Here is a 23239-nt window from a genome sequence, read left to right on the forward strand (position 1 = left end):
GCCTGAAGGGGGGCCCGAGGTGATTTGTTTTTCATGGGGCCCAGAATTCCTGGTGGCACCCCTGGTGGAGGGTGAGGTGACGATGAAGGAGGCGGAGGACGTTCGCAGTCCAAGCTCTCAGCCCTCACCCTAGCCTCTCTTTTTTTTTTATCTCCTTTCGCCTGAGCAGTCAGGACAGACACAGCAAGCCTCCCCTCCTGTTTTCACTTCTTTTTTGACATTGGGAAGCAGCAGGACCTGACCATACAGACAGGAAGAAACACTGAACCTCACCTGGAAGAAAATGAAGTGAGTCCATTTGATCTCTTTTGCTAACACAACACACCCAAAATCCACAATTCATATTTTTCTAGCATTACAACTGCAATGACACAAAGCTACACTGAGCTAATTGAACTAATTGTTAAAATCATTTCTGTCTTTCTTTCCTACATGATGAATAAAACACTAAGAGGGAATAAAACACTGATTTATTGGTTTCATATTTTTATGTGATGCAAGAACTGGACATTTGACAAAAAAGTGACAAAACAAATTCCCAAATTAATTTATCCTAAACTAAAACACACATTCCTAAATGCAATCATTAAACATAAGGATTTTTTTTAGCAGATCACTAAAGTGGGTTGCAATGTCCTTGAATACACCTTGTGTTCTTGTCGGTGCTATTTGCTTGGTTCACCGTCACCAGGTGCATGCCACGTTCATGTTCATTCAAACTTGAGGGCACATACGTATATTGAGTGGGCACTTAACATGCTGTCGGCCGACACACAGCTGCAGATATCTGCTGGAGAACCCATAAAGAGAGAGGGCAGCTTCTGACTGCTTAACTTTAAATATAAGATTTTTGAGAAGTTTGAGTTTCGGCAGTTTGGGTCATGGAGGGGTGGCGGTGGGTCATGGGACCAATCCATTTGAGAATCACTGATATAGAGCATCTTTGATTATTGATTTTTACCCAAGTGGCTGAAAAACGGCACAGGATCTCTGATGAGTACTTTTGCAGTAGGTTCTTAAAGTCAACAAAGCCCTCTTGTCATATAGAAGATCTCTAATTAGCTTTTTTTTTGCAGCAGATTCAGAAAAACACTACAGCGTGCAATTACATTGGAGACAAGTAAAAAATGCCATAAAAATATTTCGTGTAATTATGTGGTAGTTTTTTTTTAAAAGGAGAATTGTGAAATACAAATGTTTTGAAAATATAGGCACATTCAAATATTATCATTTAATATTGTTTTTTTAATGTAGTTTAGTGTAGCATGTATTTTGAAGGTTATTTTTAAGATAGAGGAGATATATTTTAAGTTTATTTTAAGAAATTGTGGGTCCTACAATGAGACCAGGTGAGCAGTGCTCTCCTGTCATATAGAGGATCTTTGACTAGATCGTCTAGACCAGGATAAACAAATTGCTTGTATTTGAAATTCTGACTACATTTTTAAGGTATGGAAGAACCTTGCACTGACATTAAGTGCAAAATAAGAATGTGTACTGAGTATCTACTGCCTTGATTCTATATGAATAATATAAAGAGCACATTGCCCATAAACTAAGTGGCTTTTCTCAGCATAGCTGCTTTGTGATTGGCTCTTTCTTGCCACATAAGAAGCAGTGAGTTCAATCATCTGCTGTGCAAGAAGATAAGCTTTTAAAACTCAAAGCAATTCTGCCTAACCATCTCACATACTGGAAACACTTGCCTTTTAATACTATTGTGAAGTCAGTAGCTAACAGGATGTCTGTAGTTCATACTCCAAACCACTAGAGGACAGCACACTGCAAAAAGACTTCATTGTTGTTTGTTCCCAGCATGTGTGCAAAGTAACTTTCCCACAAGTTACGTTGTTTATTTATCCCAAAGATGGCTCTAAACACGTCAACAAAAAAGGTTGTAATTCTTAATAACGGGAAAGCGTACAATAGATGTTATATATTTTCTCTTTTTCCAGCCCGTCCGTCCTCAAATGGTCTCTGTTGGCAAAGTGTCCAACATCCGCTTTTGGCCGTCCCTTCTGTCGGAGGTGAAGTCAAAGACTATTGAGCCGCTTGTGATGCTTGTGTGAGCACCACCATGTTGCCTAGATGCCTAGATGGGTGGGAGGGAGTGGGGGGAGGGGCTTTGGCACCATTTGTCCATAAGTACACATCAAAATGAGACAAAGTAAGTAAGTAAGTAAGTAAGTAAGTAAGTAAGTTTTATTTATATAGCACCTTTCTCAGACAAAAGTCACAAAGTGCTTCACAAAAGGCAAAACACAGGGTTAAAATACACATAAAAAATACAATAAAACAATAAAACAATGTACAATAAAAATAGACAAAGCCAATTCATATTTTTTAATCCTTTTTAAAGTACAGTGAAATCAAATGCATTATGGCACAAGCCACACAGTTAGGAGACCGGGGTTTGATTCCCCGCTCAGGCATCTGTGTGGAGTTTGCATGTTCTCCCCATGCATGCGTGGGTTTTCTCCAAGTACTCCGGTTTCCTCCCACATTCCAAAAACATGCTAGGTTAATCGGCGACTCCCAAATGTCCATAGGTATGAATGTGAGTGTGAATGGTTGTTTGTCTATATGTGCCCTGTGATTGGCTGGCCACCAGTCCAGGGTGTATCTCCCAAAGACAGCTGGGATAGGCTCCAGCATCCCTGTGCCCCTCGTGAGGATAAGTGGTCGAAAATGAATGAATAAATGAATCTTTCAATCTGAAAAAATTCTCACAGGCAATTCATACTGTCTGTCAAACATTTATAGCATTTCTTCAAATCCTGGCTTTTCAATAGGGGTATCAGCATTAATCGTTCAGCTTGTACTTGAAAAATCTACATGGCTTTGTCTATTTACGTCAGGGCTGTCTTGCCCAAAGACAGCTGGGATAGGCTCCAGCATACCAGTGACCCCTGTGAGGATAAGCGGTATAGAAAATGAATGAATGAATATTATGACATCATTGGAGTACAATTACGACTTTTTCTCATTATTCAACTTTTTTCTTAAATTTTTTACTTTATTCTTACAAAATTACTGCTCATTTTTCCTGCTGTTGAGAAATTATATTTTCAAAATGTGCCGCGGACTAATAAGAAAAACAGCTGTGGACTGCAAACTGCCCCTAGGCAGCATTATGAATACCCCTGCATTATAATATGTTCATGGGCGAGGGTGAACAGGTAGCACCAAATGTATTTGTGGTGGTCCAAATTTATTTATGGCGTACTGCCACAAATAAACAAAAGGGAACACTGTAATGAAAGCGTTCAAACACACCGAATTCTCCAGTCAAATGGCTAATGACTGTGTTAAAGCACAAAGCGACAACTTGAGCTTCTTTCAGTAGAAGAGAATATACTAACACAACACAGCACCTCATTGCTCACCTAGGTGTGCTGAGAACATGCTGGCAGCTCCTAAAGCACAACGGGAAGTTTTTCCTGGGATAATCCTGAACTAAAGAAGTAAAGGGGCAGCGATGACGGTAAATCTGGTTGAGTCAGAGGTCGACCTTCATTTAGGGAAATTAGAATTCTGCTCACATTGCAGACTAAGCTACAAGGACACACACACATCCACGCCGTCTGTTTTAAAAGGATTCAGGTCTGGAAACCCAAGATGTCACAGGAAGTCCCGTATGCTTTGTAGCGGAGAGGCTTCTCGGGTTGTGAGATCGTCTCCCAGGATGCACTAGTTTGGAGCGGACAAAGGTATAGGGGGTGTGTTCAAATCAAAGAACACGGAAGGTTGTCCTCTTTTGGTGATTTTATTTAGGTTATGATGTGGTACTGATGAGACATACATACAAAGACAAATACACAATAAATGATAAGTAACGTAATGTAACTCATATTACACAAGTATAATGATGAGCTAAAGGCACGCTACACACAGAAATTCAACAAAGAAACCAAGCAAACATGACACTCACTAGAATAACCGTTAGTCATAGTTAGCTTAAATACTGATATTAGCACTAACTGAGCCTAACTTTGTGAAAAGGGTACCCAAACTACTCCACAGCTCCCACAATAAGCCAAAAAAACTCACCTTTATGCATTCACGCACAGCATCAACCTGGTGATATGATGTATGAGGCGCAATAAGGCTCAGAGATCTATATATTGTTCAACCGAAAAAACGTCCCGCACTGTGGTGCGTTTACTGACCGCTGAACACCGTAGGACAAACGACACTCTAAGCCGAACATACAATGCAATGTAAATTATGGGCTTTCTAACAGTCACAATGTTTATGAAATTAATATCAATGCGTTTTCTGTATACTAAGTAACAGAATGTAATCTTGAATACTGCCTGAGAACTAACACTGCACTCTAAGCTGAACATACAATGCAATGTAAATTATGGGCTTTCTAATTTAAGAGTCCAGCACGTGATGAAACGTCAAGCCAACTAAAACGCACACCGCTCATATCCTGCAATACCACGTTTTTCCACAGGAGGCGACATTGAGTCAAGCATATATGATCCTCGAGATGTGTTTAACATGTTTTTTATTTCAGTCACGGGTGTCCAAACTTTGTCCAGCAAGGGCAACATACATAACATTTGAAGCATGAGGAGGGAAGGGGGGCACTTTGGACACCCCTGAACTAAACTGGCTTTTCAGCTCTTTTCTTGTCTTTTGCCCTCAGGTGGGACGTGCTTCTGTCCATGTTGCTGACTGCCATCTGTTTGCTTGTCCTCCCAACGTCCTCGACCCCCGAGCATGAGCCAGGTAGTCAACCCCCCTGCCCCCCACCAACCCCCGTCGTCTTCACCATCATGTTCACCATCTTCTGTTGCTGACTCTAGAGAATAAATTAAATCATAAATGACCTCTGAACATCTATTCCTATGGAGACTCTGCACGCACGTCTTGATGACAAGGAACACTGTAGCGTGACCTTCAGGTCAGGTCAGCCATCACATCCCAGGTTAGAAGTTAAGGAAGTAAATAGGTAAAGGAAGTAAGGAAGTAAATAGGTAAAAAAAAAATCTATCTGGTTATGGTTATGGTTATAACCCATTGTATTTGGTAGAAACAGTTAAATATCCACATTGACATTGAAAAGTAATGGTAATGGTTTTAGTTCATTTGAACATGCATCAGATTAGAATTGAGTGCATCCCATAATCAGTTCACAGTTCCACATGTCCAAAAGGAGTAGGAAGAAGCAAAGCTTATTAAATCCTATCCCTCCATCTGGTATACTTTTACAATCAGTAACTGTTACATTTGTTCACTTCCTGCTTTCCATAATACAGTTTAAGTTTTTTTTGTTTTGTTTTTTTAATAATATACCTCGTACTGAAGTACGAAGTGATACTTCCAATATTGGAAGTAAACTTCCATATTGGCTACATGAAAAGATCCACTATGACCTTCACCATGCTTAGTAGCTGCAGCGTGTTGCCTGTCAGTCGGCAGTTACAGCAGAGCAGAGGGAAACAATGCTGATAGTGCCTAGTAAAATAAATACCACAATACAATTAGAATCAAGACATTTGATGTGGGGATAATTACATACAGTCCATTTATTGTCCATTGTACAAATGCTAGAATGTTAATTGAAGAAGGTAAACCTCTTGAGCCCCAAATATATTTGTATATACAGTAATAATGGATCGTCATCAGCATTCTACCCATGCTATGCAGCTTTGCAACGCAACAACAAAGCTCAGCAAAATCAATCGAAGGAAAATTTAAACAATAAGCACTTAAATGGGCAAATGCCAAAAACAAGCAAACACGCCGAGACTAGCATATACCATTAATAAGTCCATAATCATAACATTTACACCACCTACACCTCACTTAGCCTGAAGCTAAAGTTAGCCCCTTGAAAAAATGCACATATTATTCCTTTCCCACTAAATCTCACTGCACATGAAGACAAAACAGTAGAAAAATGTTTATGATGGTTGAGTTTTGTCTTACCTTTATGGAAGCCTTAATCCGCCACTGAAAGTTAAAAATACTCCAATGGTAAGTCATAACAATGAGATGAGAATTAGAAATTCTGAGATAAAAAGTCACAATTATGAGACAAAAAACATCATTTATAAGATAATAAGTAATAATTGATAATTAGGAGATAAAACATAAAAACTATAAAATACAAATTTTATAATTTTAATAATATTCATAGTTTAGACCTTTTACCCTCATAAATATGAATTTTGCCTCATAATATTTTATCTCATAATTATGACTTTTTACCTCTTAATTGTGACTTTTTATCTCATAATTATGACTGTCTTATCTCATAGTTATAACTCTTTATCTCATAATTTAGATTGTTTATCTCATAACTTTGGCTTTTATCTCATAATTATGTCTTTCTTATCTCATAATTTGGATTTTTTAATCTCATAATTCTGACTTTCTTATCTCATGATTTGGATTTTTTTAATCTCATAATTCTGACTTTCTTATCTCATAATTTGGATTTTTTAATCACATAATTCTGACTTTCTTATCTTATAATTTGGATTTTTTAATCTCAGAATTCTGATTTTCTTATCTCATAATTTGTACTTTTTCATCTCATAATATCTCATAATTTGGACTTTCCACAAAGTCCACCCTGGACTTTTAACGCGTTGTCTCCTTGCAGATGACGCAAAGCTCCTCCATGTGACCATCCCGGCCAGTCCGCTCGTGTCCGCCGAGCTGGGCTCCTCGCTAACCTTGACCTGCTTGGTGTCGTTGGCCCATCCGCCGCCGGCGCCCTCCACTAACGGCCGCCATGCAGTCCTGTCTCTGCCACGGGTCAAGTGGAGCCTGATAGGCGATGACAAAAAGACGGAGATCCTGGTTGCTCGTGGCGACAACGTGCAAGTCAGCGAGGCCTACGAGAGCCGAGCCTCACTGCTCCATTATGGCGTCTCCCCGGCCGACTTGACGCTCAAGCTGGTGGGCGTAAGGCACAGTGATGCTGGTTTGTACCGCTGTGAGGTGCAGCAGGGCCCCGAGGACGCCTTTGATGTCATAGAGGTTAAGGTTAAAGGTCAGTCTTGGCTACCACTTTGCTATGATGGCGTTGTTGGCAAGAACAGCAGCTCTCTATTGATGACATGGTTCCATGATAGGGTTGGTGTTTCATCATCGGGATGCATCCAACCGCCACTCCTTCACCTTTGAGCGAGCACGCCAGGCCTGCCAGGCTATCGGGGCACAAATCGCAACCCCTGAGCAGCTCCTGGCGTCCTTCCACAGCGGGTACGAGCGGTGCCGCGCAGGATGGGTCTCAGACCGCTCGGTCAGGTGAGGAAGCAGCTTTTTTGAACCAGTTTAAGCTGTTTTTTATATTAAGAGTATAAATCTTCAGATATCCCATTTGGGAGCCGCGAGACGGCTGCTTGGGCAACGCTGATGGACTTCCAGAAGTGAGGAACGCTGAAACATTGGAGCTTGAGCAGGTGTTTGATGTTTACTGCTACGTGGGGGATATTGCAGGTGAGCAATGTTTTATTTTCACCATAGTCAAGTATTTAACATTTATTGAGGTCTTTCGCAACATGAACTTCACAGGTGAGGTGTTCCATGGCTCCATCTCTGAGGGTTTCACCTTCTGGGAGGCCAAAGCTCACTGCCTGAGGGAGGGGGCGGAGCTAGCCAGCCCCGCCCAGCTGTATGCAGCCTGGAATGAGGGAATGAACCATTGCAGCTCAGGGTGGCTGAAAGATGGCAGTGTGCGACACCCCATCCCAACCCCAGGGGGTCGCTGCGAAATTGTGGAACCCCTGGGGCCAAGCAACCAGACGATGTTCCCTGAAGATCAGAGCCGGCATGACGTCTACTGCTTCAGAGGTAGCAGGGCGTAAAACATGGGGGACAAATTCCATCGTCTGCTGTGCATCAACAAACATCTTCTCTGCAGGCAATCTTCACATCCCATCTCCATCGTCTTTTCTTACCACTGAACCAGAGCACATCAGCCATCTTCGCTCTACACTCCCCATCACAGAGGAGACACTCACCACTACAGGGGAGGAGGAGGCCCACACAATAAGTTCTGTAACACAAAACCCTCTGGAGAAGGACTCTTTGACATGGGGGGTTCCTCTGTCTGTCACTCTGGAGCCCGAGGAGATCAGTGAGTCCCATCATCAAGAACTTCACATAGAGCTTGGTCGCCATCCAGGATCTTCTGATGCTGAGAGGCCGGTGTCCTCAGAGCCGCCAAGCCTCGAGATCCTTATTTTGAATGCAACATCAAGACCAGACGAGCTCAGCAGCTCCCCGGATGAACATCATCATGTGGATCACACCCACACCCCAGAGGCTACGCCGCTCCATCTGAGCACCTCTGGAGATGTTTCCGGACAGGAGGCTGGAGTATATGATGTGACGTCATCCATTCCAACATCGCCTCACACTGAAGAACCAAATTTCTCCACCGTGTTACCTTTTTCTGACAAAAACACACCTGAGGACCATCCAGAGGAGAGTGAGTCTGGAGAGGAGAGAGCAAATGTAATGACGGACATCCTGGTTGCCAAGGAAACCACCACAATGGCCTCCTCTGAGCCATCAACTGAGTCAAGTAAGTCAGCCCACAGGTTCTTCCAAGCATGCCTTCATAGAGGTGCTTTGTGCGCCGGGAACAGAAAGTTGGAAGCATATTATGGTGCAAAATGTCTTCTTAAGATGGCTTTCATCTTTCAAACTACTATTGCTTATTTTTATATAAAGAACGTTCAACGTTTTCTATAGTTGAACATGTGTGTCTTTTCATGGACAGGTTCTGATGCTGGTGAGGAGCATCCAGGTGAAGCGTCCATCACCTCAGCGACACCAGGTGACCTCAGTCAACACGTCCATCACGCAGAGATCCCGACAGCAGAGGTCATTGTGATGCCAAGCTTCAGTGTGGACTTGATCCACTACTCTGCGAGCCCACCCAGCACCACCACAGAGGTTGTTAGCTTGATCCCAGATAACACTGAACCACATGATCACACAGAATCAGTTAACAATGTCACAGACCATGATGGACCTGATGACACAAGGGAAACCACAACCAAATTATCAGGTTTCTGGTCAGAAGACAGTCCAGAGGGCCTGGTCTTATCAAACCCGACTCAATTACCAGACCACCACGGTGAATTTGGAACACATGAACCTGAAACCACACAGATCCCTCATGTGACAACACACAGAGTACCAGGACCTACCTCCTCGACACTGCCGGAGTCTGGATCCAATACAGAGTCCATTCCTCCCCTTTTCGTAACCTTGCATGAAGTCACAAAGGATGGAGCAGTGGACTGGACCACCAGCACAACGAGTGGACCTCAGGGAGAGGAAGAGGAGACCATTACTGATTTGGGCAAAAGATGCACTGGTTGTCATCACCAACATCACACCTTGGAGAACTTCACTGACCCAACTGTGGAGCCGGAAGTACCGACCGCCATGGCTGCTCGACGTGAAGTCATCTCAAGTACTGGTACATAACTTCATAACTTTAAACCCAGCAGATTACTTTTTATTTATAGACAAAATTTATGAAATAATTTGGGTAATTTTATTGCAGGTGTACATAAAATAAACAACGGCAGACTTCGTAATTTGCTTTTTACTTTTTTTATGAAAGTAAAATTGACAGCGAAATAAAGGAGCATCCTATTTATGAAGAAACACCGCCCTCTGGTGGTAAATGTTGAATTTGGAGACGTTTTAAAAGTAAATATTGAATGATGTAGATCCCTTAAATGCGCTAAACATAAAACAAAAATCTACTTTAGAATTTTTATAATTGTGTTTTTAACGTAACACTTATAGTCTGTGCACACAAAAAGTGGAACAGTATTCTGTATATAAATATAATATAAAAAAACATTGTCTTTTAATATTTTTAAAAAGAGGCAAAAATAAGTGCAAATAAATAACAGGTACCAAGGAAAGAAGGGAATCTGATTGGGTCACATAGAACTACAAGTGGGCGGGCCTTGTTTAGGACACGCACACACACACACACACACAAGTAAAAATATAATAGAAAACACAATGTGCCACGGAAACAATTAATGTTTTCTCTGTAGACTCGTGCCAGGAGCGGCCATGTTTGAACGGAGGAACGTGCGTGGACGGCAATGTGCCCACGTGCCTCTGCCTGCCTGGGTACGGCGGGGTCCTCTGCCAGACAGGTAAGATCTCGGACGTGACCTCGCGATGGCGACACGACCTCGCAGACGCTTCCTGTCATCTTCTCGCTGACAGACGCCGAGGCGTGCGAGGACGGCTGGGAGAAGTTCCAAAGCTTCTGCTATCGTCACGTGACCTCGCGGCAGAGCTGGGAGGGGGCGGAGCAACACTGCCGTACGATTGGCGGACACCTGATCTCCATTATGACCCCAGAGGAGCAACATCACATCAACGGTAATTGCTGATTCAAGAATATTGAAAAACCTTTCTCCCACTCTTATCATACTTGTCAACATTGGCATTTGAAAATAGGGAATATTTCATAAGATAAGGATTCCCTTGGCTATGTTCTAAATTGCCTTATAACAAACAATCACCTAACATTATTTCATAATTCATCAAATTTGAATAAGTTGTAATTGTACTCCAATGATGTTATAATATAATATTCATTCATTCATTTTCTACCGCTTATCCTCATGAAGGTCATGAGGGTGCTGGAGCCTATTCCAGCTGTCTTTGGGTGAGAGGCGGGGTACACCCTGGACTGGTGGCCAGCCAATCACAGGGCACATATAGACAAACAACCATTCACACTCACATTCATACCTATGGACAATTTGGAGTCACCAATTAACCTAGCATGTTTTTGGAATGTGGGAGGAAACCGCAGTACCCGGAGAAAACCCACGCACGGGGAGAACATGCAAACTCCACACAGAGGATGGAATCAAACTCGGTTCTCCTAGCTGTGTGGTCTCCACGCTAACCACTCGCCCACCGTGCAGCCCAATGACCGAACAATGTTCTGCTTTTCCAAGCGACATGCGTTTGGACATGTTCATGTTTGCAGCTTTTACGACACTTGTTGAGTGCATGCAGCAGATATCGGCACGTCACATCTTCTTTCCAACATTCCTCTCCTCCATGCTGTGTGACATCCATAGTGACGACTTTGTTTGGACGATGGTGGAAGTGTTGGAAGGAGACGCAACACCACGTTTCATGTCGCTCTTCTTCTTGAGCTTGCTGTTGTTTGGTCTGCACCTCAGGGCCCTCAGATCGTAATCTGACATTCTTCAGCTGGGGCGGACGCGGGTTCCTGCCATGGAGCTTTTAGGAAGGAATTTTAACAACTTTTTCACATCTTCCAAAGTTTTGAAACTGAACCAATTGTGCTAATTTGCTCCAATGTTGTCTTTGACGAGTAATAATGAAGAAGACATTTACATTTACATTACTTCATTACATAATTGACTTGATGGGCAAAAGTGCAGTTCTCCTTTTAACTGCTGCCACAGGAAACTTGTGCATGACAAGTTTTGCTCTTGGCTACAATGTCTTTTTAGGACTATAAAGAAGAATACTGCCTCGCTCCCAGACATCACTCCTGCTCCTTGCTACATGCTAGCATATGCTGTTGTGGTGATCACATGGTGGGCACTATGTGATGGATATAAGGGTTGCTGCTAAATACATGTGATGACACGCAGTCTGGACTGGACTGCTTCTATTAGAGTCCCAATATTGGAGATTTTAGATGTAGACCAATATAATCTGATACAGGATTTTTTATCGGATTGGGGCATCCAAATACCCTACCCATCTGTCGTCAATTGCCATTGTTCGCTCGTGATCAAGGAATCTAACATGCTAAATACACATATAATGAAAGAATGGAAGGATAGAACAGAAGGAATTAGAGTAATAACTGAATAATTGAATTGAATAATGACTTCTGATTATGTTCACTGAATGTTTTTACTGGATCTCTTTAGCTATACCTAATGAAGCGTCCTATGTGTGTATGTTTTGTCATCAGACAAATACAAAGAATATCAGTGGATCGGCCTGAACGACAAAACCATCGAGGGAGACTTTCGCTGGTCGGACAGTAACCTTCTGGTGAGTGTTTGCTGCTCCGCTGTTCTCCTGTTCACAATTGAAGTTTTCTACTTGCAACTCAGCTGTTCGAGAACTGGCACAGAGGACAGCCTGACAGCTACTTCCTGTCCGGAGAGGACTGTGTTGCCATGGTGTGGCACGACGGCGGGCGCTGGAGCGACGTGCCATGCAACTACCACCTGTCCTACACCTGCAAGAAGGGCCTATGTGAGTCCACATGAGTCACTTTTATTTCAAAGGTCTTATCCATGTTGTCGTCTCCTCAGCATCCTGCGGTCAACCTCCGACAGTTCCCAACGCCATGCTCTTTGGTAAGACACGTGCACGCTACGAGACGCACGCCAAGGTACGCTATCACTGTGAGCAAGGCTTCATGCAGAAGATGAATCCCGTCATCAGCTGCTTGCCCGGCGGCCAGTGGGAGGAGCCAATGATCGCCTGCCTACCAGGTATCAATTCATGCTAATGCTATGATCCTATTGTTTTAACAGCTTTCCCTAGCATGTAATATCTCGGGGAATTTCAGTTTCTAGTTACTTCATTTATTTCTCTTTGCTCCAATGTTCAGCTCTCTCGCAGGAGGAACGCTCGGTGAGTTCAGCTCCTCAAACACCAAAGGAGGAGGAGATGACGGAGGTCCACACGGAGAGCAGCTCTCCAAGTCTGGGACATTCATAAGTAGAACATCTCAAGTCATCCTCTGCTTTACGGACTGTCACTAACCTTAGTTTTTCAAATAAAATCATTGTAATCCAGAACAGTACAGTCATGTCAACATGCAGCTGTGCTTTGAATTCATCAATAAATGTTCTTCTGGGTCACTTTATCCTTCTTTTATCAGCATCCTTTGCTCATGAGAACTACTCGACAAACTACAAACTTATTTGACTTTTAAGGCACATTTTTCCAGATTTTTAAAAAATGTTATTTAGAATGTCCCTTGCGACTTCTTTGGGACATGTCTCCAAAGACTGTGAGACATTAGGCAGGGATCGGATTACAGTGGACTTTGAGTAGAGATTTTGACCAAAAAACTCAAGTCTTCTTTGAGGACGGAACTACATAACTTTATCTGACTTGTTTTTTTTTAGGACTTTTTCACTGGTTTACAGACTACATGTTGATAGACACCGTCAGCCGTGCCATAGTTTGGACTCCAGTTCAAAACGTCCAATATCCAGCTTTGGATAACATTTTGCGGTTCTCATATGTTACTCTGGGGCTGCACGGCGGTCAAGTGTTTAGCGCGCAGACCTCACAGCTAGGAGACCAGGGTTCAATTCCACCCTCGGACATCTCTGTGTGGAGTTTGCATGTTCTCCCCGTGCATGCGTGGGTTTTCTCCGGGTACTCCGGTTTCCTCCCACATTCCAAAAACATGCTAGGTTAATTGGCGACTCCAAATTGTCCATAGGTATGAATGTGAGTGTGAATGGTTGTTTGTCTATATGTGCCCTGTGATTGGCTGGCGACCAGTCCAGGGTGTATCCCACCTCTCGCCTGAAGACAGCTGGGATAGGCTCCAGCACCCCCGTGACCCTCATGAGGAAAAACAGTAGAAAATGAATGAATGAATGAATATGTTACTCTGGTGTTTTTGCTCTTACTCTGGTGGTAACCTCTCGGTGCGTAGATGTTCATGGACAGACTGTGTCTTGGCATGTTGGTGTTTTGGCACGACCTCAGGATGCAGAAATATAAGAGCCGATTGCAGGTAAAATATCTATTTATTAATGATCCAACAAAGAGCAGTGACTTTGATAATGCTCGGACCCAGGACAGACGGCATAGGCTCAACTAAATAACCAAACACAAAATCAGATGCAGGTGCCTTTTAAGGCATAAAAGCAAACAAACTGTCACACGGAGCGTGAAAGACAGAAATGTGATAGTAGTCCAAAATAATAGTCTTCCAAAGTAATAGTGATCGGAATATACATTCAAAATGAGCCATGGTGCTAACACAGTAGCTCTGCAACAGTTTGATTGATCATAAGTAAAAAAGGCTACTAATGTGTAACAACTAGAGTCATTGAGAGTTTATGTCAGTCAAAGGAAGACTAAAAACGTCTTTGGTAACTCATACTTAAGCAAGACGCGACATACTCATACTTAAGCAGATATGTAAAAGTGTATTTTAGATATTACTTATGCAATTCTGTCTACTGTCCATCGGAAGGCGGAATTGTTTAACGGCATGGTGGAATAGAGCCTTAGATTAGAGATTGACAATAGAACTTGAAAAATGACTACATTTAAGTCATTTTCTTGTTTAATTCTTATTTTCTTTATCAAAGCAGCCACACACATCAGACAGCTACTGTACGATTGATGGATGGATGGATGGATGGATGGATAGATAGATACAAGCTGTTGGATGTGATTATTCTGACTTTAAAAGTTGCTTATAGCAGTATGCTCCATAGAGATGCGAGGACTTCTGGGGGAATCCAAATGAGCGTACTCCTGCATCAGGAAGGCCTCCACAGCGTACCCTGGGGGTTCCGATGGGGAATCGCACACTGCCGTCTCTCAGCCACCCGCCGTCGCATCGGTCGTAGTCACGGAAGCGCCAGGCTGAGTAGAGCTGGCCCACCAAAGCCAGATCAGCTCCTTGGCGTCTACATGCTTGATCGGCCTGCTCAAAGGAGAACGAACCCGGTATATAGAAGACGGAACCTGCCGGGGGGGGGGGGGTGTCTTTAGAGTCCCACACAAACATCTGAAGACCTTCACAAGCAACGACACTCACCAGCTGTCAAAGAGGTGAAGCAAAAAGCATCAAAACGATCTTGATTCTTGTCTTTAGGTCCATAATTGCGGATCCCAGGAAGTGGTTCTGCTCCACAGGCGGGTCGAGGAGTAATGATGGGGTACTGGACTGATCCATCCTGCAACCAGCCTGCATTACACCAGTCCAGACCCTCTGTCCAGGCTGCAGGAGACAACATGGATTTTGATGGTGCATATACAATATCATCATGCCTGGTGTCATTCTAGCTTAAAAATCCTTGATCTTTTTGATATTGGTGTAGTGAAGATAAGTTGCACCTCTGTACAGTTGGTTGTATGATGCTAATATGCCATCCTGCTCCTCACACACTGTCTTGGCCTCGCTGAAAGTCAACTTGTAGCGGCCGTTTTTACTCTGATACGGGAAAACCACACCTGCAAGTAAAAAATATGTCAATGTCAACAAAAGCAGAAAGCAAGCAAGCTTCCTCCTCTACTGTTTACTACCTTCGATCCTCAGAGCGATGACCACGCTCTCATCCTCGATGTCGTTGATAAGCTCGCAGCGGTACGTGCCGCCATCCTGCAGCTGCAGGTCACTGAGCTGCAGGGTGGCGTCCATGTTGTGAGCTCTCCGCAGAGACGCCCGCGGCCCAAGCTTGCCGTGTCGCTTGGAGGTGTGCGCGTTGGAAATCATGATGATGTTCTCTGGGCCGATGCGCCCGAGCTCCAGCTTTGTCCATTTGACTTTGTAATGGACTGGCTTGGTTTTTAGGATGCATGGCAAAGTGGCGTTCTCACCCCGTCGGCCAATGACTTCGGCGTAAACGGGCGGATCCAGGAGGTACTTCCGCTTAGTGGGGGCTGAGCAATAAAGGACCTTGTTAGCAATCAAGAGGAACTAAAGGAGCAATATGTTATATGATGATGATACATGATCATCCATCACCACAGAGAAACCTACGAGCGAGTACTCCTACCACCAGGGGTCGACCGTTTTCGTATGATTTGGGTTTGACGAAAATGTTTGACAAAACTTTGTCTCGGTTCGTGTACACTTTCTTGGTTATTGTACAGTACTACGAATCACAAACTTAAATCTTGTGGTTTCTTTATTCAGCCATCTTGGATCACACACCCAACACCAAATCTAATGATACTTAGTTTACAGTGGGACCTTGGTTAGTGTATGCCCCATGTTAGTGTTTTTTAATTAATGTTGAAAATTTACCTCAAAAGTTTGCCTCAGTTAGAGTACATTTTCTGGTTACACACTGCATGAGTCCAACTGTGTTCTTAATGATTTTATCACAAAACACCCTTGTTATCAGCTTGCTAATACATGGAAACAGGAACTGGAAGTCAGCTGCCGTCTATGATGTCATCAACAGTTGGCTCTGTCTTCAGGCATCTTTTTGGAATGTGGGATGAAACCGGACTACCCGGATGAAATCCACACACGCATGGGGAGAACATGCAAACTCCACACAGACCCAGGTCTTCCCATTCTCCTGACTTTGTGGCCTCCATGACCTTAATGCTAACCACTCCTCCACCGTGCGGCCTTAAACTAAAAATTAACTTAGCCATGTGGCCATTTTCAGCCTGCAGCACATTTTCATGTGCCCGTTGCATATTGTCAAAATGAAATGAATTGATTATTAATGAGATATATTTTTAAATATTACTCTTGTTTGCGTTATCACCCATAATGCAAAGCTAAGATGTGGATGCTTTGTTCCCAAAGCTTAGCATATATTGATATGCTAATATGCTCATAAATGGGTTTCTACACAATCTACTGTAAAAACTGCTTCCAGAAGGTACATTATGGTTGTGTAAATGTCTTTTTGAAATATTAGCTTGCATAACTTTTGAAGGTGTGTTGTGGAGGAGTTATGTAAAGAGCACAGCTGGATGTTCGCACAGTGCTGGAGGCTTGCTTGGCATCATCATTCATTTGCGTCCTAAAGGCTCATTCATCTTGTTGTGAGGTACCTGTGAGCAGAGCTGTGGTCCAGGTGAGGCAGCTGACAAGAAGAACCAGAGAGCACCTCATGGCCATAGAATGATCACTGGCAGCTTCTTCAAGTCACCTTTTGGCACACAAACTTTGAATTTTCATCAATAAAATACAGTGAAAATATTGAACTACCTTTCGCCTGAGGAGAGAAGATGTCTCCATCGCATTCCGAAGCTGTTGCACCACTTAAGGAGATTTCTGGTAAAGTCATTAGTTCGTGGATGTCTCTTCCATGTTGGCTCGGTGGTTGACGTCCTGAATGTTCATCTGTCATTCAGCATGTCAGTCCACTGTCTTGCCCTCTCTGTTGCCTCTCACGCCGGTCACATGGTCCACCATTGTTGTCCTCTGCTGACCTCCTGATGTAAATGACCAACAGGGCGGGGCCCTCACCATGCTTCTTCTGTTTTTCATCACAGATGAATGTTTACAACATGGTGCTGTTCTTCATGCTGTGGTGCCTTTTTCCTTGTGTTTGCCAAGTCATGTTTTGGTCTTTGGGCTTATTTTTAGGGGTTGTGTTGCCCCCAGAGACACAAAGCTACCTCAGCTGTTAGGACCTTCTCAATATATACGTCTCCAGGGGCATCTGAAGACTTGACATGTAACTAACTTTGGCTTTGGACCAGATGGTATGTCTCCTTTGAAACCAAATTACTGGAGATTTGAACCACAAGATGTCAAAGTGTTTGAGAACACGATTAGGATCGGGTTGGATGCCATTGGATTAGACGTGTCTGGGTATCTGAAAGGCAAATTATTTTCAAATTGGACCAATAAAACGACTCTGGGTGGTTTGGGGTTAGGATCAGGATTAAATTTTTGACTATGTATACTGAGACTTCTTTGAGACATGGGTCAGAAGATTTACATTCGGACTGAATCAATGACATTAGAATATTAAACTTTGAGCAAATTGTGACTTTTGAGATATGGACCAAAAGACTTAGGTCTTCTTTGAGGATTGAACCACGTAACTTTCTCAGACTTGTTGTGATCTTTGAGACTAAATTATTTGGGGCTTTTTAAATTTTGACTGACAGACTTAGATGTTCTTTTTCTCAGCGGTCATTTTTAGGGTTTGTGTTGTCCCTGAAGACACAAAGCTACCTCAGCTGTTAGGACCTTCTCTACAGTATATGGCCCAGTGAAAGACTCAAACATGTAACCGTTGGCTTTGGACTAAATTATATATCTTCTTTGAGATCAAATTACTTGAGACTTGGACCACAAGAATCGAGAGAACTGGATTAGAATTAGGTGGATGACATTCCTTTGGACAGAGAAGTCTTCTTTGGGTATCTGAAACCAAAGTATTTCGTTTTTGGACCAACAATGGAGCGCAAAGTGTTTTGGGGTTAGGATCAGAATTAATATTTTGACAACATCCACAGAAGCTTGTTTGAGACCTGGGTTAAAGGACTTAGATCTTACATTTGGACTGAATCAGATGATGACTGACTCTTGGATTTTGACCAAATTACTTGAGATTTGGCCCGAAAGACTTAGGTCTTCTTTGAGGACTGAGCCACATAACTTTATCAGACTTGTTTGGTAATTTTTGACCAAATTATTTGGGGTGTTTGAGATTTTGGTTTTCTTTGAGGGCCAAACCACATGACTTTGTCAAAGCTGTTAAGTTCTTTGAGAACAAGTTACTTGGAGATTTTGAGACTTTGATCAAAAGGCTTGGGGCTTCTTTGAGGACTGAACCACACAACTTCACAACTTGAGACTTGTTTGAAATCTGGACCAAAATTTTAGGTTATGTTTGAGATTTGGACTGGAACCAAAGACTTGACACTGGACTTGAGATAAGTCTGTTAAGATGTAACCAGTGTAACTCCACACTGTACACTGTAACTGATGATTGTCCACAAACAAAGGTGACGTTACGTGTCCATGTTATAGATGCTGTGCCGGTGTGTTACTGACACAGGATGACAACAAGTGTTGACAGCGAGTCTTGTGTGTCTGCGTTCCAGGACTGTAGCTCTCTTTCAGACATCTTTATGGCCGCTCTGGGACAGGAAGCTTGTGTTGGCTCACTGACACAACGGCTGCATTGTCACACTCGCACACTGGCAGCCAGCGGACAGACACACACACACTGGAGGCGACAACAAAAGGAAATAACGGGATTCTTTTTTCTGCTTGCGGAGCCTCGTCATTGTCCTCTGTCATCAATGAACGCCTTTCTCGGCCTCCAATTAGTATTCACCATAAAACATCCTGCTTCACTCTATATCTATCTACACCAGGGGTCTCAAACTCAATTTACCTGGGGGCCACTGGAGCTAGGGTCTGGGCATGGCTGGGCCGCAACAGGTTTTCCAAAAAAAAACAAAACGCATTTACTAGAAACAGAAAAATATACAAACAGTGCTTTGGTTCCGATTTTATACAAGAAAAGCTCTGATAAAACATTTCCAATGTTCTCAAATATCTTAATTTTTATTTTTCTGCACAAAATAAGATGAAAAATAAATAAAAAAATCAAGAATAAAGAAAATCAATCAATCAGTAATAAATAAATATAATAATAATAATAAAACGGCAAATAATAAAAACTTAAGAAACCACATATAGTTGGTGGGTAGACAAATTATTTTTTTCAGATTAAAATTAACAAAACATTATTAGAGCTCTGTAGACATGACAAAACACGACTATAGTCACATTTATACTCTTTTTATTTACAACATATTGCGCAACTGCAGGGTCTTGAGACACATGCTAACTCGCAAACTAGAGAGATAGCCACCTAAACGGTAGCCTTCAAGTTATTTCCTTTCAACTTAAATAGCCAAAAACTTACCACTTCCACACGGATAGGGAGGATAACTATTAACAGTTATTTAACCTTTAACATGAACATTAATTAAACATAATATTTTTTTCTGGGTACATGATACCATACAGCATCCATATCAAACTTGCGCGGGCCGCACTAACATTAAACTTTCATATCAAGGCAGGGGCCTCAAACTGGTGTCCGCGTGTTTGAGACCCCTGATCTACACTATCTATCTGCAACTGATGTGGAGAAAGGGTGGGATTAAATGAGATCTTCTTCTTTTTTGGACATGTTGAATTGTGTAAGTGTAAGGGACAACATGTTTTGGAGGAAGATGGCGGAAACGATGATGACAGTTCAGTCTTCTCCTGCCTTCCAAAATCTGACTCTTCGGTTAATTGTGGTTGATATGGTTCCTCAATTTAGTTCTTTGTTTTAACATTTTCACACATCATTCACACATCATTAACATCAATGAATAATTCATTCATTTATTTTCTATACCGCTTATCCTCACAAGGGTCGCGGGTATGCTGGAGGCTATCCCAGCTGACTTCAGGCGAGAGGCGGGGTACACCCTGGACCGGTCGCCAGCCAATCGTAGGGCATATTACATATATTTTCTGTTCAGAAAGTATACAACAATAATTTGACACCTTGATTTATTTTTTTTATATAACACAATTGAAAATGCATAGATAATAATAGTGATGATCTTTTCCAAATAATACAAATATAATTATGGTTAAAGAGCTTCCACATATAAAATAATTAACCCTTATTGCTGATCATTTAGGGTTGCTTGGGCATAAAAATTTTCTATTATTTTTTTTAAAGCATTGCAAATGCAAACAAAATGTTTATTTTTTATTTTTTATTCCAGTTCAGTTCAGCATAGTTCAGCTGCCACCGTGACAGGCTGTCACTCGAGGCCAGGTTGAGCAATGAGGGCTGATAGTGGAAGGAGAAGGGGTGGGTCTCATCCGATGGTGCGCTGGATGGCGTGGTGAAACCGTGCGTGACTTTGGCGATGAAAGGCGTGACAGGCGTGGGGGTCATGGTGGCACGGAGGTATGTGTTCTGACAAATGACACCCCCCCCACCCCCAAAGGGATAAGTTCTTACAGACATCACTCCAGTGAAAAGACATTTCTGTCAAATGCCCCCCCCCTCACCTGTCTTTTCATGCAGTGACATGTGGGTCTTTTTCTTTCCATACAGTAGGACCTCATTCAGACCTTGAAATGGATTCTAATGAAACATTTAAAGGGGGGGGGGTATCCTGCTCATTTAATTTCCGGCTTTTACATGATATTATGATATTATGATATTGGATCAAAGTGTGGCAGTAAGTTTCTTTTCATAAAATACAATATAAATGCTTTCTTCTCCTGTTAGCCGACATGTTGGCATAAAAATGAAAGCAGGGATATGTAAAAAAAAAAAATCACTTTTATAAATGAGGCCCCAGAAACGTATCTTTTGAGCCTGAATATATAGAGGATGAGCTACAGGTAATCTGGTAAGACACCCCCTTACCCTCCTGTGCCTTGTGCTAAATATTTAATGGATAACAGCATCATGAAAACACTTGCTTACAATGTCCCGTTCTCTTTGGGATTGTTGTGCCAGCACAAGACTTGTGAGAGCTTCTCCTTTCAGTGCAGTAGTCAAGTTAAAAAAAGTATATAAAAGTAGAGTAAAAAAAGACAATTTAACAAGATATATACAAGATATATACAAGATATCCAAAATATACACACAGTATTGCATAGGAGCATATGCAGGAGCAGACATATTGCAGATATATGAATTTTAGTGCAATGATAAATGGGTCATAGTGCAAACAATGACTGGTGTATACAGATGAGTAAAGTCACACATGAGTGTATTGTATTGGGTTGTTAAATAAATAAATATGATTGAGGTAGTAACAGAGGCATTGATGGAAATATTGCACATTTGCATTATGCTAATGACCGGGCTCGTTGTATGTCTGAGTTCAGGGTGGTAATGGCTCTTGGGAAGAAGCTGTTTCTCAGTCTGCTTGTTTTACATAGAACATTGTTACCTTTTTTTAGGGCTTTATATAAAATAGGTGGGTCCTATCACAGGCATTGTTAGTGCCCTCACGCTGACTTGTTTTCCTGCACACAGAAAAGGGAAGCAAATATGTGTTCATGTTTCACATGAGGGTTGTTGATTGTAAATTCCAAAAAAGTGCAGTTTTCTTTTAAAGAGCTTTGCTTTTAGCTCCTTGGCTAGCACCACTCAAATCTCATCAGTGGATTCTGGTTCAATCCCAGTCAGGTTACATAAAAACACAATTAAAGAAGAAAACTGTTAAAAAAACTACAGCAAAAAGGACAAGAATATCAAAGGCGAGAATACGCTTTGTTACCTATGTATATTGCAAAGCTGACATGCAGGCTATTTTATATCTAACTTCAAATCCTGAATATCCTTCACTTCTCAAGTTGAAAATTGGGATGATTGATGTCCGAGTTCACGTAAAACCACTGAAGCGCTTGTGGCGTTAGCACAGTGAATAAATAAACTAGTGTCCTGCGGACCACATTTGGCCCGAGGGCCGCGTGTTTGAGACCCCTGCACTAGAGGCTCGTCAGCCAATCACAAAGCAGTGGCGTTACTTCAGTAACATGAGGAAACATGGCGTGACCGTCACGAGGGTAGAGATAAATATCTGGATGGAGGTAAGTCATAACACACATACCTGTCCTCTCTGTTTCAAACGCTTTAGCAACAGAAAACAGACAGGAAGTATAAATAGCCGGGGTACAAAAAACAGCAGCTTTGGAGCACTTGTTGATACCCTCACGTTGCAGGAAAATGTAGGCGGTATTTTAGTTTTATCATATGCACAGACGAATAGAAATGTTTCAACCTGGATTTGAAGATTGCCAAAGTTGATGATTGGCTCACATGTTCTCGTTCCAGATTTTGGCAGCATAAAACTAAAGCACAGCCACACCGTGTTTAGTCCTGACTATGGGCTCCCACAGGAGACCACCACTCCCTGAGCTTCTGTTTTACAGTGCATCCGGAAAGTATTCACAGCGCTTCACTTTTTCTACATTTTGTCATGTTACAGCCTCATTCCAAACTGTATTAATTTAATCTCTTACCTCAAAATTCTACACAAAATACTCCATTATGACAATGTGAAAAAGTTTTTTTTGAATTTATTAAAAATAGAAAACAAAAAAATCACATTTACATAAGTATTCACAGCCTTTGCCATGAAGCTCAAAATTGAGGTAAGAGATTAATTTAATACAGTTTGGAATGAGGCTGTAACATGACAAAATGTAGAAAAAGTGAAGCGCTGTGAATACTTTCCGGATGCACTGTATAATCCATCCTCTGTGCAACAGTGCAGAGACCTGACCACTGTATGAACAAGGTCATATGTCCTGCTTCTAGTCGGGACTCGAGCAGCAACATCCTGGATGTACTGCAGCTGTTTTCCAGCTCGTTTAGAGAGCCTGATGAGAAGGCCGCTAGCCTTCGAGTCTAGCCATCTGCGGACCAAGGCATGGATTAATGTCTCTGAATCTGGTTTAGATGCTATTCTCTTGATTTTGGAAATTTTCCTTTGATAA

General features: G+C 42.2%; 2 protein-coding genes and 1 long non-coding RNA gene across 3 annotated transcripts; 1 reads left to right on the plus strand and 2 right to left on the minus strand.

Annotated features, from left to right (window-relative positions):
- The first annotated feature begins 125 nt into the window (after positions 1-125).
- bcan (brevican) lies at positions 126-12875 on the plus strand. Its single transcript, XM_058053034.2, has 14 exons — positions 126-288; positions 4658-4740; positions 6623-7015; positions 7098-7272; positions 7337-7464; positions 7540-7818; positions 7889-8554; positions 8753-9460; positions 10056-10160; positions 10234-10392; positions 11981-12063; positions 12126-12270; positions 12330-12512; positions 12632-12875. The coding sequence occupies exons 1-14, from the start codon at positions 284-286 to the stop codon at positions 12739-12741; spliced, it is 3222 nt and encodes a 1073-aa protein (XP_057909017.2). The 5' UTR covers positions 126-283; the 3' UTR covers positions 12742-12875.
- On the minus strand, positions 2534-4373 carry LOC144898466 (uncharacterized). Its single transcript, XR_013627345.1, has 3 exons — positions 4051-4373; positions 3387-3788; positions 2534-2909 (listed from the first exon to the last, which is right to left on the minus strand). It is a non-coding gene; the product is annotated as an uncharacterized LOC144898466 (long non-coding RNA).
- A 1079-nt stretch (positions 12876-13954) lies between the features above and the next one.
- hapln2 (hyaluronan and proteoglycan link protein 2) lies at positions 13955-16866 on the minus strand. Its single transcript, XM_078790461.1, has 5 exons — positions 16795-16866; positions 15304-15660; positions 15115-15231; positions 14816-14998; positions 13955-14742 (listed from the first exon to the last, which is right to left on the minus strand). The coding sequence occupies exons 1-5, from the start codon at positions 16859-16861 to the stop codon at positions 14447-14449; spliced, it is 1020 nt and encodes a 339-aa protein (XP_078646587.1). The 5' UTR covers positions 16862-16866; the 3' UTR covers positions 13955-14446.
- Positions 16867-23239: the final 6373 nt, after the last annotated feature.

Source organism: Doryrhamphus excisus, linkage group LG5, assembly GCF_037039965.1.
Source record: "Doryrhamphus excisus strain RoL-2023G ecotype Guam linkage group LG5, RoL_Dexc_Guam_v1.1, whole genome shotgun sequence".
NCBI lineage: Eukaryota > Metazoa > Chordata > Actinopteri > Syngnathiformes > Syngnathidae > Doryrhamphus > Doryrhamphus excisus.

Coding starts and splice junctions, on each gene's coding strand:
- bcan (XM_058053034.2), top strand. Junction 9,461..10,055: donor TGAAGTCATCTCAAGTACTG/GTACATAACTTC, acceptor TTTTCTCTGTAG/ACTCGTGCCAGGAGCGGCCA. Junction 12,271..12,329: donor CACCTGCAAGAAGGGCCTAT/GTGAGTCCACAT, acceptor TCGTCTCCTCAG/CATCCTGCGGTCAACCTCCG.
- hapln2 (XM_078790461.1), bottom strand. CDS start 16,861: ATGGCCATGAGGTGCTCTCTGGTTCTTCTTGTCAGCTGCCTCACCTGG. Junction 15,661..16,794: donor GACCACAGCTCTGCTCACAG/GTACCTCACAAC, acceptor TTTATTGCTCAG/CCCCCACTAAGCGGAAGTAC. Junction 14,743..14,815: donor CTTCACCTCTTTGACAGCTG/GTGAGTGTCGTT, acceptor CCCCCCCGGCAG/GTTCCGTCTTCTATATACCG.